Source organism: Patagioenas fasciata, chromosome 1 (genome assembly GCF_037038585.1).
Source record: "Patagioenas fasciata isolate bPatFas1 chromosome 1, bPatFas1.hap1, whole genome shotgun sequence".
NCBI lineage: Eukaryota > Metazoa > Chordata > Aves > Columbiformes > Columbidae > Patagioenas > Patagioenas fasciata.
In genome coordinates this window covers 10,609,090-10,629,363 of record NC_092520.1, presented here as the reverse complement: position 1 = coordinate 10,629,363, position 20,274 = coordinate 10,609,090, and the positions used below count along the sequence as shown (strand labels likewise).

The window sequence follows — 20,274 nt, the reverse complement described above, 5'->3', positions numbered from 1 at the left end:
AGCAGTGCTGCTCTAGGGTGTATTATCCCCACAGGGAGGAGAGAAGGGGTGTGTGGTTTGCTTCTAGTGCCATCTTCCTCCAACTGCAGGATGAGAAAGCCTATGCAGAAACCAGAGAAGAATGGAAGGAGACAGACATGAAGCAAGGGCACTTCTACAGAAGTAGAATACAGGTTGGAAGTCATGGATTTGGCAGTAGACTTGGAACTTAGCTACATTCGTACATCATCTACTACCAGTATAGTGTAAACTTTATTGCAAAAAACCTGTGTTTTTTTAGAGGGAAGGGGAAGGGGAAGGGGAAAGGGGAGGGAAGGGGAAGAGGAATGAAAGGGAAAGGGGAGGGAAGGGGAAGAGGAATGAAAAGGAAAGGGGAGGAAGGGGAAGTGAAAGGGAAGGGGAAGGGAAGGCGAAGGAGAAGGTGAAGGAGAAGGGGAAGGAGAAGGGAAGGGGAAAGGAATGACAATGAAAACTATCTTCCAGACTTGTTCCAAAGTGGAAATTACAAAAATCTTTGTTTGGAAGAACATAAAGGTGGTTTTAATTTTCATGGTTACATATTGCAATGCCTTGTTAACATTTATCACACATTCTTGAAACATAGCACAGCATGTCAGAAGAAACACTGTGAAATTCTGTATCTCAAATTACAACAGTCATTGAATACTAATACAAATATCTGATTTTCTAGATCCATCTGTTTCTACTGTAATAGTGTGACATGTCACACAAAATAAGGTGGCAAGCACCTGGTGAACTAATTTGAGGAGCAGCTGTTTTCAACAAGTTGTGTTAGTTTGTTAATGTGCTACTCAGCAGCAGTACCAGGAGCTTGGACTGCAACTGCAAATTTATACTTTCTATTTGTGCTTTTCCACTTGTGGCAGAGTCAAAATGTGACTTGTGGTCTTCTTCCATTTCACTGCCTGATTTTTGCATAATTTAGCGCACTGGAGAGCATTTCAGTGGCATATCCACACTCCAGCCTACCCCGGAAACTGGTTGTAGGGAAATAATGGTCTAAATCTCCTTGGACTCGGGGCAAAATGCAAAGATTTAACATCAGATGCCACTTGACAAACTCCAGATCTAACGGTCATCCCCAGTGATCTGAGATCCATTCTGTTATATTCTTACTTGCTCCACTATCAACATGGACTACATTTTTGTTTCTTGGGGCAAATTGATAATCTGTTTCCAAAAAGAACCCTTCATGAAAGACCTACTTCCAAAAAGAGGTGAAATCTTTTACTGAGATCAACCATTACAAATTGATCAAGTTGCTGCATGTCTGGAAATTTTAGATGGGTAGCTGAAGTCCTCAGTTTCCCACAAGACAGAATGTCTTTGTAGGAGATGATGTATCCAGGACAGTCTAGATGACAGGTAGCTCTACTTGCAGAGAAACCTGATGAGAATGCATCTCTGCTTTTCTTTACGAACGTGTAGTAAAACAAGGAAAGGAGAGAAATGTTGAGAATGAAAGTGAGCAGCAACCAGCTAATAAAAATAATTTTATGCTGAACTAGCTGTTTCCTTTTAAAAGCATTAATGCTTGTCAAATAAAATCTTAGAGATTTACGTACTTAAAAATGCCAGTACCTTAGTGTTCCAGCAATCTCCTTGTAGACACTGGGGAATGTTATCTGATGAAAGACTCTGGCATTGAGGTGAAATATTTATTTCCTTTGGGAAGCAATTTAATTACAGAAAAATGTTTTTCATTTTCACAGAGAATTGGCTATATCCTGTTTGTTTATTTCTTTTTGTCTCTGATGTCAGTGGGTTACCTTTACTGGCAGGAAAATGTAAATGCATTTCATTCCTGGCAAGCGTATTTCACCTTCCCCTTGTGTCTCTTAATCAAATAGCAAAATTTGCTTTGTATTAAATTATTGAAAAATCATGCTGTTTACTGATCTTTAACCTTAACTAACCTTTACCTTTAACATCTTTATAAATCTTTCTGCTCTAAATTATTTAAAATTAATTAATGTTAAATGCTTAGTTGATACTGTAAATCACGTTTTTGGCTTCCAAAGTAGATGATGATAGCTTAAATTCCACTAAGGGCAAAGGGCAATAAAAAGAACATTGAAAAAATCTGCTCAAATGTACTTGGTATATCATTCATCATTTAAACGATTTAATGTGCTCCAAATTGTGTATGAGAGAAAAAACTTTTGCTTTTTAATAACATTCAAAGAGTGAAACTGCTTTTAGGCAACAAATTACGAACGAAGGAGGAATTACTGCAGTAATTCCAAAAGCTCAGCATAATCGAAAATAGATGTTATTCATCTATTCTAGTTTATAAAGTGTTCATAATACTTTAAACAAAAAAGAAGGAGAAAGGATAGAAGAATTCTTACTTGGGGGGAACAAAAGCTTTTTTTTTCCCAAGTTAGTTATATCTGAATACTTTCCCTGAGATGGAAATTGGAATTACTGAACAATTAATTTTGAATGTACATGAATTGAAGAAACCATGTCTTTATTATGTCTTTATTATCTACAGTATTCCTCTATTTTTTTAATCAATTGAGCTAGACTTGCAGAAAGAAAAAATGATTGAAGAAAATATGCATTAAGAACCCAAGCACTTCCTGATAGAATAAGTATTTGCAAAAACTCTTGGTTCATAAAGAATGTACCTTTCTATTTTCCTAGCAAGGGTCCTCGTAACAAAGCAGATTATCTTTGTATGCACTCCATGCTTTTTTCATCAGCTACAAATCTTGATATTCTTATTCAAAGTGTCACAGCTCCTTTATTTCTTCCATTTATTTCTTTTGTTTTTGCAATACTTTCACATGAAAATGTAAACTTTGCTCTTCTTAAATCAATACATAGCAAACTGTGCCCTTTAATAAACTCAGCTTTGGCACACTTGCCTTTTGGAGTAGTAAAGTCCTTCTTTTCTGGGGATATTTCTTTTCAACAACCTTTTTCATTGATGGACCTGAGTGACTTCTTCTTATGGTTCTCTTAAATGAGAGAAATGATGGATGTGAGTTTGGTTACCACCCTTAGTTTCACTGAGGCTTAACATAATCCACAGTAGCACTGTTCGCAGGGGGAAGCCTTTGGCAAACACATCTTGGACCTGCAATACAGAGAGGTGAGTGTGGCAAATTTTTCAGAGGCACCACATAAATAAGGAAAAAGAGAATGGTGCTGTCATAAAACATGATCGGGGGATACTAAATGGTTGTGGAATTCGTTCACTTACTGCATAGCAGAGGTGTGACTGCCATCCAAGGGTATTTATTTCTGAGTTGTGGAGCTGGTTGCACACAAACTTCAAACCCAGCTTTCATGATGCTCTCAGTTGGTTCAGTTTAAGTAGCCTCACCAGAAACTCTGTTTCATTCATTTTCAGGGTTTTGTGTAATGCTTGTAGCTCCAGAGGAAAGAAAAGCATTAACTCTAATATGTCCTTATTATACAATGAGGACACCCTCAGGTTCTCCCAGAAGACTGTCTAGTAAGAAAGCCCAGAATAGTTTCAGATAACTAAAGTCCTAACTTTCTACCTAGATACTTTGCAAAATAATGGTATGGTCTGAAAAAAAGTCATAGCGTTGGTTACAAGCACATCTATCCATGCAAGCAAATCCTTTGGATATTTGATAACACTTAAATGTGTTATTAAACTTTAAGTGCATTTAAAATGAAGGTTCTCAAGCCAGCAGCATTTTGTGAGAAGTCTGTCAGAATGGCTGTCTCAATAAAACTGGTTCTGCTTACTCTGAATACTGAGGGGAGAACAAGGAGAAATATCAGCCATATTTTATTCCCAGTCTAACCGACATATGTCCATGCACTTCTATGTTGCTTTACTCTTGTGCAAACCTTCACTTCAACAAAGCACTTACATATATCCTGAAAGCCCTCACCGGGAAAGAAAGCCCTTCACTGTAAGCCAAGTCAGACTGGACCTCAGTGCTTGTTTTTTTTTTTTTTCCAAGTTAAATGCATGCCTAAGACCTTTACTGGATGAGAGCCTAATTGAATAAAATAGGGGATTCAAGTCTATCCCCTATAATCTTCTCCATAACGTTCACAATCTTTCTTCTCTAAACTATCTTGCCTGATACTATTTACTTTGTCTTAGCACTAAATGCAACATGATCCCCAGAAAGTTCCACATGTCGTTGGGCTTCATCAAACTGAACAGGGAGTGGGGATCCTCTAACATTGTGAGATTGGCTCTGTAAGTTGTATGAGTCTAGGAATGTGAGTTAAATTTGCAGGGCAGTTAATTGCCAAGTAAGAACGTTAAGTATTACTTCTGCAAAAATATCAGAATTCTGGAATAAGACACAGTATTTGTGACAACAACAGGCACATCCTCAATAAAGTTCAAGAGAATTTTAATTAAAAGAGAGAGAAACGTTATACTAAATATTAAATTGAAAATAAAATGTTGGAAACAACTTAGTTCTGACACACAAAAAAACCCCCTGCTACTAAAAAAGAAAGGAGTGGTAAAATCAGGGGAGTGCCTGAGTGTTGGGACTCTTGGGTGGCAGCCCCCAGTCACAGTAATGATTGCTGGAAAGTATGTTTGAACTGGAAGACGTTTTCTGAAACTGGATCATTTAACAGTCTTCCACTTACTCTGGAACATATTATACAGTCCTTTTCATAAAACAATAGAGCCCTAACATTTAACAAGTTCTCTTTTTTTTCGCCACTGCTCTTACTGGAAAGCTGTTCCAACACTTTGCTGCACCTCATCTAGTTTCCTGGCTAAATTTAATCACGAACAGGGTATAAATATTTATTCACGTACTGGTGTTCCCCTTTATTTAAAGAGTGGTAGAGTGCTTTCCCTTGTTAGTGTTTACGCTCTTACTGCCAACTATGGTTGCTTTGTCTAACTGAATCCCATACTACCACTTCTCTCCAAGCTAAGCAGACCTTGCTCTTTCACTATATTTGCATTGCTCTTCAACTCCCTGACCAGTGCTGCTGTATGGCATGGTGAACTTTTCTGCCTGAAGTTTCTATTACCAGTCTGGTAGGTTCCAGTCATTGCTTATGTGTTTTTGTGGTGGTGTTTTTTTCTGGTGCTGTCACAACCTTTTATTTCATGTCTCCAGCAACAGCAAGTATTGCACTTCATATTCCCTATCTGTGCAGGCAGCAAGACACATCTTGAGGGCGGCCTAAAGGCATCTTTCAGAAGGCAAACTTTTTGAGACAGAGTAATTAGGGGAGAAATATCCAAAGGGCTCTTTTCTGCATTCCCATGTGCATTTGTTTTTCAAATGTGGAGACAGCAGTGAACTTCCATAGAAATAATCTACGTGAGTGATTTGAGCAAGGTTTACAAAGGCAAATGTAACCCTAGACTAAATAAGAGTAATAGAGTTGGCCAAGGCACCTTTTTAAAGAGGATTCTGAGGTGTGACAATTTGAATAGACAAAGAATGAACTCTTAATTAGGTCAGAATTTCTAGTATCTTGGATATCTGAACAAAATTTGTTCACTTCTTATCTTGCTGTCTCTAAAGTGCTTTCCTGATTTTTCTTTTTTCTTGTTTTTTTTTTTTTTTTTGACCTTGGATAAAAGTCAGCTTTAATTCTCAGAGCTACTTTATTACCTTCATGCCCTCCTTTGCCCTTGCCTTTCCAATTTTCTTCCTGCTTCGCTAACTTTGTAGTAAGAGTGCAAACAACAGTTTGGCAGAGTTACTGCAGAAGAACGTGCCAATCTCTCAGATCTGCAGTCTTGAGGCTTTTAACTCTCCACTCTTCTGAGGAAAAAAAGTTTTCCAAGAATTGGAGAATTATGAGTGTTTACTCAATGTTGATATTTATGAAGCTTGCATAAGTATGTTGTTGGACGTTGTACTGTAGACTTACAGAGTTTCTGTAAACTGTGCTCTGTAAACTATAAGAGCTGTAGTTTGCACTGTAATATTGTTTAAAGATTTTCAGTTAACTGGGACGGACGTGTTCTTGACAAGCCCCCTGAGAAACTTGGATACTGCAGGTTATTTGGCACTGACCTTTGCATCCTGGTACCAAATTAGGATGCCCTGGCACAATGTTACCACGAGCTATGTCACCTTGGGATGCAGCTACCAGAGACGTGAAATAATGGTTTATTTCTTGTCTTAAATTATTGCTGCACACTCTTAATCAGCTCTCCCTTTCTACCTGAGAAGTAACTGTGCTGATATGAAGCATTTTATGCCCAGTTTTTGCTTATTTCATGGTTTGTTCCAAGGCTCAGTTACTAATGCTTCTGCTAAAGCTCTGGCCTCTCTTTGAAGGATATCACTTTTTTATTAAGTGCATATCCCAAGGCAGTGTTATTCAGTCATAGTGTGTTAGTGTGATTGTTCAGTAACTTTTTTTCCACACCAGCTCTGTTCAATAGCTTTTATTCATGGTTTGGAAGCATTAATAATCTTCAGTGCAGTGCTGTAGCTAAATTGGAAAACACAGTAACTTGGCATATGAGCAGAGGAGTATCCTGCAATGTATTAAGATACTTGTACTCCTACCTACAAGATTAGTGAGCCTGTTTTTGGACTGTTGTATAAAGTGAAGGGGTTTCCTCTTTAGAAAAGAAGATTAAATACCTCCTAAAATGCTTTCAACTCTGGAAACCTTGTATTGGAAGGAAGAACTAAGCACAAAATGCACAGTCTATTCAGTTAACCAGGAAAAGGGTAAAAATGTGACTCGATAGTAAGTTATACAAAACTGCAAAGGGATTTCTGAGGGTAGATTCACTTCTGCAAAATACTTGATAATACCAGTGTGCCCAAAAATGGTTTTAGTCCTGTTTGGTCTAAAAATACAGTGCACCCACAAAGAAAGCAAAGAATAATGTATTAAGGGATCATTTAGCTTGGTAGATTGTGTTTGTTTCCCTCTTCAAAAGTTTTTTTAGAAGGCTAGCAATACTTTTTTTTTTAATTTTAAATTGCTCAAGCTCAAACAGTTGATTGGCCCAATACAGAAATAATTGCTTGAGAATCTCTGGAATGCCAGTTTGGGGGATCATAACAGTTCCTTTAACCTCCAAAATCAATGCAAGATATGTTTTAACCCTTGTACTATCCTCAGATGTGGATCCCACTCATAGCAAAATCAAGGAAAGGCCCATAAATTCTGTGGAAGGTGGATTTGACTTAAAACCTTTTAAAAGGTAGACGATGTTGCGTGTTAATGATCCATAGATACGCGGTTCAATTCTGTAATAAGTGTTCAAGAAAATCTTACAAACAGTTGGAAAAATAAATACAACTGACATTTCTCTCCAATTGTCATGGAATGCACTCCAGCTGTATTTATTATACACATTTTCCCCGTGTGTTATATGCTTGCATTCTTTCGTGATGGATGATGCTGGCGTGTGTTGGAGTTGTCATGTTATCTTTCTAGTTCGAATCAAGAATGTGTAGGAGGTTATTTGAGGATAAAGTACTGTAGGATCTCCTGTCATATTTTTGATCTAGTAGCAGGGGCTGAATGGCTTGGTCTAGGTGAGACTTTCAGTGGAAGCAAAACACAGCCCGCTCATTCTACCAGTGTATTCGTACCTCACTGCCCATTTTGCTGTGCCTACAAGAACTGAGGATCAGATCTCCATTTGTTGTCTGACTTTCCATTTGAAATCAGTGGGCATAAATTTTACTTCTCTGGTAAGGTAAAGTGTGGGCCTGAGCCATGCCCAGTGCTCCTAGACACTACAGCAGCAGTAAGTAATGCATTACCATTAATCACTGCAGCTTCATTGAAATTAATAAACTTGGCTCTCACCCAAATCTGGAGAAGCATTTCACCCTAGGGAGGCCTCCAAGTCCATCAGGGAGCATAAAAGAAAGCAAGCTGATCTTGTGGTATGCAGCAAATGTATAGATCCAGTTTCAAAAAGGAAAGAAATGACACAACATGTAACGCCGTAAAAGCCATATGCCATCGCACAGGATGTTACTCACATGGCACAGATCTTAAGAGTTACATACATTGTGACTCCTATTTTACCCTTACGTTGTGACTACAAACTAGAGTTATAGATAAAAAGGCAAACAGCATGCAGCTTAAGTTTAATGAGCAAGTTTCTAAGAAATATGAGAAGTTCATTTGCAGGGAAACCTTTCTGTTTCTGGTTTCTTCTGTGATTGCAGTTTTTTCCTGAACATTTTGACTATTGAATTTTGCTCTGCCTTTTTTCTTCCAATAGAAACAAAAAATGAACTAGCATCCCAAATCTCCTTTCCCTAGATGATCCTCCTCCTTTCTTCAATGCATGCTGTTACCACTTGGCCAGCATCCCTTTCTGATTTTCCTTGACCTCTCTCTCTTGCATTCCTGGCTGCACAGTGGCTCACTTGGAGATTGCTTCCTCTCTTGACCCCAGTGAAGGGCAGCAGTTAGGAAACTTTCTTGGGATGTGAATGCAATGGCCTCAGTTCTTTGAGAAAGGTCCAGCTCTCCCACTGTTGGGCAAGTGCTCTAATCACTCAGCTATTGTGCAGCAACTGCACTTTTCCCATTCTCTGTAATGAAATCGGTGCCAACATTTCCTTTTCCTTCCATAAGCTCTGTGTTAAGGGTAAATACTTTGAGAAGCAGACTGGATCAGCTGCCTTAGGGATACACGCAGAATTTAAGGACCTGTCTGCCTAAATCTAGATTGCAACAGAACAGAAGACAAGGTGCCCAGGTTGCTCCCCAGACTGTAAGGACACAGTGTTGTGCTCACAACACATGCAGTCACTGAGGGAACTTGCAGGATGATCACAATATGCTGAGAGGTGGAGACACCTAGGAGTGTTGGTGATTTGACTCTGGATCATTCTCTGGTATATAAGCAAAATTTAGGCACCAGAAACCTTTGAAGCTATGATGTCTGTAACATTAACTACAACACTAAGTAAAGTGTTCTAAAGTACCTGAATAAATTCTGGGAGAGTAGATTTGAGTGTAGCTGATACCGAGGTGAAGTAGACTTGGAAGGTGATTGTGCAGTCACGGTGACTTTGTCAATGGAGTAGCAGCAACCTCATCACAGAAAGTATGTGCTCAGTCTCTAAGAAGGACTCCCTGCCCTGACAGTGATCTGTCCAGCTGGTAGGACGAAGCACAAAGATTGTCATAATTGGAGGATGGATGTTCAGGAAGCAGAGAAGAGACGAACTGGTGCTCAAATGATGTTTGAGAGTCATGGTATAACTGTCTAATGATGCAGGTTATAACTAGCACCTATGGCCCTTTCTGAGTGCTCTTACCTAGCAGTTTAAAACACCCGTTCCACATACATCTGGGATAGTTTAAAACTGAGAAGGAAGACTGAAAACCTCCAGAGACCCCTGGGAAAACACAATTTAGCTGCCTGCAAACACAGCCTTTTCTGCAGAGGAAGGACGCAATTGTGTTAGTGTGGCACCGGTCTCTGCCAGCCTCTTCTTAGGTTATTGATTCAAAACCCTTGGTAGTTTACAGGGAGAAAGAAAAAGGGGATGTTTTCTATAAAAACACACTCCTTGCTCTGTACCTAGATATGATGTAGGATCCGATGTCGACTGGAGCATGAGTCACACACTCCACATGCATTGCGGAGCTTGGTAAGTGGGCAGTGAAGAACAGTTGCTAGTGTGTGAGTCATCAGCTTCATGGGAGTGGGCAGCCAAATCCTGCATAAGCTGATTTTTCAGAGACATTTATAAGGGTATTTTGAAGTACAGCATATGGCATGGGCAAATTATTTTGGTTTTGTTTGTGCTTGCTGCAGCTCCAGCTTTGGCTGAGGCCCCATATTATTAGGCATGACATACCCTACAAGTTTTATTTTCTGTCATTCCAGCTTTGACATGCTTATCTAGAGAAGTTTCATCATCTGGTTCTCTGTAACCAGCTTCCATTTCTCTTTACATTCCAACAGAAATGAGGAAATGAATGGAAACAGCAAACAAGATAAATAAACTATACTATTCCTTCTGCTGTTAGAGCTGCTTTGGCATCAAACTATGCTTCTGGAGAGTTTTAAATTCAAAATACGTATTTTTTCCTTTCACTAGTTCTCCTTTTAGTGTCATTCAATGATGTAAAATAGCTGCAAACCTCTGTCCTGCTGTTCCAAAACTTCACCTGGCACCTCATATAGCTGCCGAAATCTTGCCTCTTTCTGAGACAGGGTTCCTGCCACAGCAAAAATACCCCCACTGAGCTTCACAGGAGCCATGCCCTGCTCATACTCTTTACATTTAGGGCCACATAATGGGTCATGCACTCCCCCATCTTTATAGGGAACTGGAGAAAGATAGTACTTAGCTTCTGCCTAATTTTCTCTGAACCCTTGGTATGTGGCTCATGAAGAACACAAAACATCTCAACTTTCCGAGTTGTAAGAGGAAGACATCCAGGTCAAGCTAGATTGGATGAGACTTCTCAACACTGCTCCTTGGACTTGGCATCTCCTGGAAAATCATCCTTGCTTTGCTGCCAGCTGTCACTACTGCTATCTCAAGGAGCAGACGTGCACCAAAACGCCTGGTTTAGAGTGGAAGCTCTCCTGGTGACTCATGAGGGGGTTGTATTTAAAAGCTGCTAGCAACAGGGTTTTTAAGCTTTTTCTTAATATAAAAATCAGTATCTGGTGAAACTCTGCTGCCCCAAAAACTGAAAAAACAACACAAGCCCAAACCAAATATGAAGACCACCACAAAAAGTGGAGACACTCTGGATGTGGAGGTGCCCATAGCACCTTTATCATGGCTGCAGTATCATTACGTACCCATTGTGTCTGCATACTTGGTTGCTTTGTGCCGGGCACAGGACCCTGCCTCTCCCAGTGCCCCCCATGGCCACCTGACAGAGAAGAACCAACATCCTAACGGCACAGTCTCGCCCTTCCCGGCTTTCGAGAACCTCACATACAGGCCAACAGTAGTTTCTTGGACAGCCTCTTTGTTTCCCCCCGAATTGCACTACACTTGCACGCACGGCTGCTCCCCCGCTCCCTCCTGCCTTTCGTATCACATTTCAAAGCGGTGGGGAGGGGGGAGGCTGGGGCAGGGGGAACCCCACGGACGGGTTTCTCCCATGGGGAAAAGCGCTTTTCAAGGTCTGGGGGATGCGAGAAGCCGGCCACATCGCTCCGCGACAGAGGCGCTGGGGACCCAAAGCCCTTCGGGGGTGGCCCCTGCCGAACCCCCCCGGCTGCTCCGGCCGGCTCGGCTGCGGGTCCCGGGGGAGCCCCGCGGGCAGACAAAGGGGCAGCGCCCGGTGGCCGCGGTGGAGTCCCGAAGGTGGCTGGAGCTCGGGGGCGGTGGCTGGAACCCGAAGGGGGTGGCTTGAACTCGGCGCGACGGGGCCGGAGCGCAACGCCCCGGCGGCCGGAAGACAGGGCGGGGGGTGAGGGGTGGGGAGAGGGGAGGACCGGCGCAGCCCAGCTGAAAAGGAGGGCTCGCCCGGCCGTCTCCCCCCCACCACCCCCCCGAGTACTGCCCCGCAGGCGTCCCGCACCATGGCTCCGTCCTGGAGGAGCTGGCTGGCCAATGAGGGGAGCAAGCACCTCTTTCTGGTAGGGGGCTGTCCCCGGGGGGGTCCTGCAGAGAAGGCTTGGGAGGGGGGTGTGGGGGTGCTGGTGGGCGGCCGGGGCCGGCCCAGGTGGCGGGTGGCTCGGGGGACACACACACCGAGGAGCCCCGGTGGTCGGGGCGGTTCGCACGGTGCAGGGGGTCCCCGCCGTGCTCGTGTCAGGACGCCGCTGGGGCTGTCGGTGCGCGGAGGGTAGGATGTGCTCCGATGTGCTCCGTGCCGGTGTGCGGTACACGCGTGTGCCACGGCCCGGGGACAATGCGGGTCCGCGTCCTGCTGGGACTCGGCGCACCTTGTACGTGTGTCTGCTCTCTGTTAGATCCTCTCTGGGAAAGTTTGGGGGAGAAGTTGCATCTTCGTGGAGGTCAAGTTCTTCCTGCCTTTGTCTCTTTGTTGCTAGTTTAGATTCTGAGTCTTTAACTGCAATATCTAACTAAAGATTTGATTGAGCGTTTTGTATGCAGAGTGTTTTGCCAACTCTCAGTAGTCTTAAGTCACAGAAGTAAAGTTTTGTGAAGTTCAATCAAAGTGAAAACTGCTCACATAGGAGTTATTCCTTTTACTGTTGTAAAGTATTTTATGTTAAGTTCTTGAAGTTTGTTTTCCCATGCCATTTACTTGTGTTTATGAAACTACAGGCATACAGGTTTTATGAATGAAGTTAACACTGAAAAATTTGCACATGTAACTTTCACTTACAATCTCTTGTTTCTGTTTCATTTTAGTTTTTCTGGCTCTCCCTCAATGTATGGTTCTTCTGGAAAACCTTCCTGCTCTATTATCAAGGGCCGCAGTATTATTATTTGCATCAGATGTTAGGGGTGAGTGACCCAGACATTACTTTTTGCCCTGGGAATTGGGATGCTGGGAGATGGGAAAGGGATAAAATGCATTTGCTAATCTTGGATGACACAAACTGCCTGTTAACTCTGCAAAGTGGGGAAAGATCAAGTAGGAAATTACTGAGATACTGGTGACAGTTATTTAGGAGTAGAAAGTGAACAGTGTTGAGAAGAAAAAGGGCCAGTCAAGTGTGGGACAGTGATCCTTCCAACTCCTCTCCCGCATCCTGGTGTTCCCAGCTGCAGACAGACTCACATGAACACAAAAATACTCAACAGGCGACAGGAGCCCAAGTGTTTGTCATCAAAATGTTAGCCAAGCTCATGGGCTCTCAATGTCAAATCCTTTCTAATCCAGTTATTGTGATACATATTTGCTGAAGGAATTATTTTGGCATGTATTAGTTCTTTTCAGTCTTTGTCATCCTCACAGATCCTGTGTTCTGTGTGAGTCCTTTTGGTCTATATACTTTTGGTTTTGTTTTCTGACAATGAAGTCTTGGAATCTGAATGTTTTAATGAAGATTTTACTGTTTTGATTTAACAAAGGTAACATCCACCACCACCAGAAGAATCCAAAAAAAGATGGTTTGCACAAGTGCGATACGGGTCTGTCTTGTGAAGTTATCCACAGCTACGCAATTGCAGTTGTTTGAAATGAATTTTAGCCAAGGTATAGATTAAGGGTTAACAGTTTTCTGGAAAACACTCTGGGGCTGGTCAGAATTTGAGAATCCAGGAAAAAGTCAATGAATAACATGATGCTTTGTCATACTCGGAAACAGTTTTCAATGGAAAGCTGATGTGGGACTAAAGCACAGATGATGCACATCCTAAGTTGTTGCAGAGCCTTGGGGTTTTATCTTTGTTAGATCCAGGATATATTTTTTCAGATGGTTGGTATCATTGCCTTAACTAGCCAGTTCCATAAGCTTTTGTGAACTTGCTTGAAAGTAAGTTGATCTGATATTCTTTTATCTTTTTTTTTTTTCTTCTTATGGCTGACTCAGATGCATTCAAGAAGCAAATCTTAGAAAAGGTAGTGCAAAAAGAAGGGAATGAAAATACTTAAATCCTTCATGATGATGACTTTCATGACAGAAAAAGCATAAAAGCATGTTTAATTTTACCATAATCTTTAACGGGTTTGCAGCCCAGTGCATCCATTTGAAAATCGTGCTTGTTCCTAGCAGAACAAGTGGGTTTTTCATAAAGCAAATGTTCTTGGGTCAACATGTTGGGCCAGACTCTCAGCTGGTATCAGTCAGCAAAGTTCCTCTCAATTCAGAAGACACATCTTGCCTTGTACCAACTCATCATCTGGTCTTTCTTTGATTTTCTTCAAAATGAAAGGCACATAAAAAGTAATATAATGTGTGTTCAGAACCTGTGAGGTGATTCAAGCAACAGATTCTTTGTCTTGGTTAGGAGATGAGAACCAGGAGGCCATGTGTTTGAGTTTGTCTAACTGTGTCTGCAACTGTGGGAAAGAATACCAAGGGAGTTTAGAGATTTTCCAAAATGAGGAGGAAAGTGAAGCGATAAGTCCAAAAGATACTTTTGGTCAAAGCTCCGAAACTAATTTAAAAATTTTGAAAGCATTAAAAACTGTAAAACATTCGTCTACAGTTTGTCTAAATATCATCCTTAGATGCCAAAGTTAACTTTCTCACTTCTCTTCAATATATGTGTGTATGTGTGTAAATCATACAGATTGTTGGGAAAACAGAACCCAATTTTAGTCTCATGAGGAAACAGGGAGTAAGCACATCCATACTACTGCTGCTGTTAGTTTCCATGGGGATTTTTGCTCTTCTTCTTTTTTTACGTTGTTTTGTGTCGCCATGGGCCACCTCATGGCCCATCATAACCAGTCTCCTCTCTGTTCCATATGTGGGTGCCTCTGTGTGCTGTTTCTTAATGTTGGAAAATTTTGAGGTTTAGATGAAAAGTCATCATTGATTTTTATTTTGTCTTTATGACGTCTACTTTCATGAAAATCGATTCCCTTTTCCAGCCAGTTGACAAAAAATGGCAAAAAAGGAATAGCATTTTTTGAATGAAAAAAAAAAAATTCTCTTGTTTTTTCAGTGAGGTCTCCTAAGGAGTTTTATTCTCTCTTTCTATGCTACAATAGCCTCAAATCTCCTTAAAAACTTCTGCACTTGCAGCACTGAAAGATTTACCACAGGTAATTTTATTGTTTACCAAGTAACAGGATGGAGAGCAAGAAGAGTTGCCGCAGGAAATCAGATTGTGATATGAAATGAAATCTGTGACTGGATATCCTAAATATATTCAACTCTGCCATGCTTTCTTACCATGTCTCTTCTTTCTGACGTGAAGGAGAAGGAATGAGGTTAGTTTTTCGTTCAGTGGTCACTGCAGTGGTTCACTTTCCTTCAGCCTTCTACAGAAGAAGGAGGCTCAGTTTTATTCTTTGCTGATTTCATCCTCCAGGACCTTGAACAAGATACTTAGCACAGGATTTTAAGATTATTTAAGTACCTAACTCAGGCTTTCAATGACAATTTTCCTGATCCTTAATTCTATAAAAATGCTGTAAAAAAGTGGAAGTGCAAAGAGTCAAAGGCACTGATGTGCTAGGAGGAGGTTAATCACCCTATTCTGTGCTACAAAATTTAGTGGATAAATTTATGTTGTGTAAAATATTACTGCTTTGCTCAGTTTGAGTTCTGTTGATGAGACCATGAACTCTTCACTGTGGAATCTCTATCCCTGGAGATTTTAAAAAACAAATTGGGTAAAGTCCTGAGCAAACATAGTCTGAGTTTGGTGTTGAACCTGCTTAGAGCAGGAGGTTGGAATAGAGACAACCCAAGGTCCCTTCCAAAGAGAATAATTCTCTGATTATATGATTCCTGCAGTGTTCAACCAGAACCTAGTGGATGTAAACCCCTTTCTTTTTTTTTGCTTTTGCCTTGCTGAACCATCCTTTTAGATATGTAGTTGCTTGTACCACTACAATTCATAGTCTTGGCACATGAATACATTCATTCCCACTGGTTCAAGAACATGATCCAGATAAACAGTCTTCATTTTTCATAATTTAATAAATGTTAACTTCTGGCCTTATGTTACTTAAAGAAGAGAAGCCTGGGAAACATCCAACAGGCACAGATTTCTTGTAAAAGAGTGTGACAACGAGAAAAGGCTTATTTTCATCTTTGTGTTCATAACAGATACTACAAGATGTAGTAGGCATGAATTACAGAAAGGAAGATTCATAAATAACTTGACATAACTCTAAAACCTTCATTGTTGGAGGTTTCATGTCTGCTCAGTCAGATAAATTGTCCAATTGATTGATTTCTTTGCAGACTTCAAGATTCCTCCCTTGAGATTAGCTTGGCTGGGTTTTTTTCCAACAAGTTTTCTTGCATCTGACCAACAAATTCAGTCATAAATTCAGTACTGACCTTATTATAGAACTCTGATATTGCTTTTAACAGCATTAAATGAAATACTTGTTTCTTGTTGGTTGAGTTCCCTGTGAACAGAAAGAACATTGGACTCATTTCGTTGTCACATAAAAGGCCTCTCTTTCCCTATTCCCTCTCTAGTCCCTGCTCAAATAGCTCTAATGTAGTCAAATGGATGTTAATGCAAGAGATAAGCTTCTGAGTTTCACACCAAAGTGGAGAAAATGCGTTCTTAGAAGGGTCTCTCTGGGAAAAGATTGAATAACTGAAAATGGGACTGCAAAAGAAAAGTGCTGCCTTATTTTTTCTTATCTATACTGTTACTGCCTCCCCTGCAGTACTGTGCATCACATTTATTTCACCTTTATTCACTGCTTGCAAAATATTCCAGACGTTCCAGTAACTTACATATCTCTCGTTAGTTTATGGTAATGATAGTCATTTTACTAATTGAAGCCAAATTCTACTTTCATTGATCCGTATGTAACTGCACTGTAGCCTGTGTCCCCCAAACATCTAAGCACTGAAGGCAGCTGTGTATCTTGACCCTTTATTTTCCTTAATGGAGTATCCTAGTTGTCTTGTAATCAGGCTATTTGTGATTTGCTCTTTAAGGTATTGCATTCAACAATAATAGCTTTACGTTGCTATGGAAGCTATACATATAGATGTATCTGCAGGAATCTGCAGGATTCCCTAATGAAGGCTGAGGGTGTAAATCCACCAGGCTTTCCTTTGATAGTCTCCTTGAATTAGCAAGTAAACCTCTTCTTGTATTCTTTATGCCTCATTCTTGAATTTTTGTTTGCCAAAACATGTTTTCCTTGAACCCTTTGTCCTTCCTGGGCAGCCCACAGTTCAGCATCATTGCTGAGATTGTTCTCAGTTATGAGCCATTGAGGAACTTGGGTTTTACACCGTGTAGTTCTTTTGTTCCTTTTTTTTTTTCTTCTTTCAAATGGCAGCAATCCTGCGAAGGACATCTATTTTATTAACTTTTATGGGAGAACTTCCACCTTTGCAGAACTTCCTGTGAAACTGTCAGTAGTGGGGGTTCAATTAGTAGAGATACATATCAAATGATTAACTGAGATTTTTACTGCTGTATCGTGTAGACTTGTGTTAATAACGGTCTTGTCATCATTGCTCCTCATCGTAAGAAGATTATGGCATAATACTCTGTCAAACAGAACTGGATTATGGCCAGAATATTTCTTTGATTGATTATTCATTATATTATGTATTATTGCAGGGTTCCCATGGTAGTCCAGCAATGGCAGGTATTAAAAAAAATTAGCACCATTACAGTCTAGAAGACCAGTTTTACATATCATATTACCTACTGTGTTGTGATAAGGGGAAATAATTCAACATAAAGGAAGCCCTTAGTAGGAGACGTTGCATCACTTCTGTGGGACTGTGATTCAAATATGGCAATAAATAAATTCCTGCTATGGCCGTGAGTTGCAGTGTGTTGTGAATCTCTTGGGGAGAGTTGGGTACCATTAATTCCTTGATTAATGACCGACCTTGTGGAGTTTAGATCACACTGCATTTTGTAGGTTCAACTGTTCAAGCTCTAATTGTTAATGAATATAAGATTGTCATGCTTTGATGTTGCTACAGAAGAAGGGTGAGTCTGGTACACTCAAATCTGTGAGATAACTTGAGATCTCAGCCAGTCTGCATGTTATCATTCTGCTTGGCACAAAAAGAAACTTGTAACTCATCAACAATGACAAAAGTATTTTTGCCATTGTATTTCTTGAGATCAAGATTATAATAGCTTAAAATAACTGATGTATAGATTAATGAAGGTGAACATTTGATCTGAAATCTTGTAAGTGAATATACTTTGTTTGGAGATTGAGAGAAATTGGGAGCTAATACTGAATTCCAGATTAAGATAGTTGCTCTCTTCAGATTGCATGGCTCAGTTAACCAGGAGGAGGAGTACATCAAACACAAAGGGACTGCATATAAAATGAGAACACATAACCTAAGTATGTGGACAGACAGAGAAGGAAAACCTTCAAGGAATGCATGACTGGTGAGTTACAAGTGAACAGTGAGAATATTGATGCTCAGTACTGCAGGAAAGATACCCCATACTTCATGAGAGAGCTAAAAATATTGCTGCCATTATCCACTCCTGATGTTTCTCCCTTTCTTTAATATCATATCCAAGTTCAGATTCATATATGCAAATAGAAGACTGAAGTTGAATTAGCATGGAGAATTGGGCTGTTGTTAAATCTCTGTGTAGAGAATTGCTGATTTATTTTTATTTTAATATTAAATATACTTTTTCAAATGTGATTCAAAAATCTTACACTAGTTAGTTGTAAAATAATTTTTAAAGGGCTGCAGTACGTGAGATTGGGATTTACAGAGTCCTGCCTTGATAACTTCCATCTTCAGGAACAAAAGCAATCAAACTTCTGTAGAATTTTTTATGTTTTGGTAGGTTTCTGCTATCCTTGCATTTTCTTTCCTTCCAACTTCCTTTCAGCTGCTTTGGGTTTTATTTTGCTAGATCTCCAGCCAGATTTGGCAGGTCTAGGAGGAATAAATGCTACCCATGCAATTCAGATTGTCCTTCATCTTAGATTATCTGTGCTCTGTTACCAGAAGCAAGGAGTACTCTGTGAAGAAGAAGAAGTCAGGTCAAAAGGAGACACATTGTGTAACATAGTTTGTCCCACCTATGGAAATAAATATTTTTAGCTGGTCCAGTACTGATTTGGGGAGGTGGTCTGTTACCTATCTCTCCAGGGCAACACATGTTTTATGAGTCTTCCCACAACCTTTCAAATGGTCCTAAACCATGGAAGATTGAAAAAGTTCAAAGGAAAGCCTCCAGAAAGAGAGAGACAAGTGTGATGTCTCTTCTGCACCGTGATCTGTTGAGGATTATTGCTTGCAAATAGTGAAGGCTTGAGAGTCAGACACACATCACTTTTAGGTATGGAAGGATTTGTGGTATTCTTAATTTGTTTTTCTACAAGATGAGCTTAAAAGGTGAGATAGGACAATATTTGTTGAAGTCTTCCTGTATTCTCCTCCCCAATATGTTTTGCAACCATGTGTTTTATGTGCACAGCAGTTGTAGGTAATGTTCATTTTGGTGTTTATAACTGAGAATCTTTGAAGAATTCTCTGATACACAGTAAATTGCCCCTCAGCCTAATACTGGAATCATTTGCCTAGCTACAGAGAAGCTTGTACACAGAACATGCAAGGAGAACTGACTCTTGCTTCTCTATCCCACTTTGCACATTGTGTGAGCTTAGCCAGGAGTCCACCCTGATTTTTGTGGGACTGGACATCAGACAGGGACAGCTGGAGAACTTACCTTTCCACTTTATATCTGGAGCCCTTTTTGCTGCTATGGAGAAGAAAAATATGGCCATTGATTTATACTTGCCTGGAGAAGAAGTCTGGCCTAATTGTTAGGATACCAGCTTTGAGACTGGAGTGGGTCTGGTAACCCACTATCCCTGCCACAGTTTCCCCCTGTGAATTTGACCAGTTCTTTAGTTTTTGTAGGCCTCTTTACCCCTCCATGAAATGGGATAACAGCATGTCTGGTACTGGGTAGGCAGAGTACAGAAAGAGGTTGTCAGATGCTTGGATTTGCTGTCAATAAAGGTGGATGAAAGAGAGTGTCCTTCCAAGATTTTGGGAGTGGTTTTTTTCCCTTTTTTTTCTTCTACAGCAATTACATGTACTAATAACATGAAATGACACTTTTTTTTTTTTTTCTTAAGACAAGGATAACCTTAGGAAGAAAAAAGGATTATATTTATCTCATTTCTTAGCTAGTTAATAAGGTTATATATTCCCTCCTAGAACCAGCAAGTTGCCTTGGAGCAAAAATAATCTTTTATTCTACTATTGTTTAAAAATCCAACAATACGCTATGTTAATTTGTTACTATGCCACCCAGACAATGCAAAGGAAGTCAAGAAGAAGACCATTTGGAAACCATTTGGAAGGGATTAGTTTCATGGAGATATTTTTAGCCTTTGGATACATGTTAAGAGCAAACTTAGTACTCTGTTATCTTTCTGGGTCTTGAATGAATTGTGATTCTAAGCATTGCTAAATGTATTACTTTACCATTGTTTTCAAATTGGTCAGGGGGCTTATTGCAGCAAACATTGCCCAACTTTATTTATTCAGAATAAAACCTTAACTGAACCATTGGTGAAACTGTTTGAATTGCACTTTTCTAGAAGTGTACTTCATATTTGGAGAAGTAATTTCTTCCTCCTTTTTTTTTTTTTTTTCTGCTTTTTACACATGCTAAAAGCATTGCATTGGAATTAATGTAAGGCAATTCTTCCATAGTAATTGCATTATGAATGAATATCTGGTGTTTGTTAAATAGTGTCATGGAAAAATACAATACAAAGTTA

At 40.2% G+C, this 20,274-nt stretch overlaps 1 protein-coding gene across 4 annotated transcripts in view; it reads left to right on the top strand.

Annotated features, from left to right (window-relative positions):
- The first annotated feature begins 11,145 nt into the window (after window positions 1–11,145).
- The window catches only part of NOX4 (NADPH oxidase 4), a 112,933-nt gene continuing 103,804 nt past the window's right edge, over window positions 11,146–20,274 (top strand). The window contains exons 1-2 of one of the 4 annotated variants that reach the window (XM_071802993.1): window positions 11,146–11,551; window positions 12,294–12,389. In XM_071802993.1, the coding sequence (XP_071659094.1) occupies window positions 11,495–11,551; window positions 12,294–12,389 (153 nt within the window). In that variant the 5' untranslated portion in view covers window positions 11,146–11,494. The remainder of the gene's footprint in view (window positions 11,552–12,293; window positions 12,390–20,274) is intronic. The other 3 variants (XM_071802899.1, XM_065851124.2, XM_071802934.1) reach the window with 3 other exon arrangements.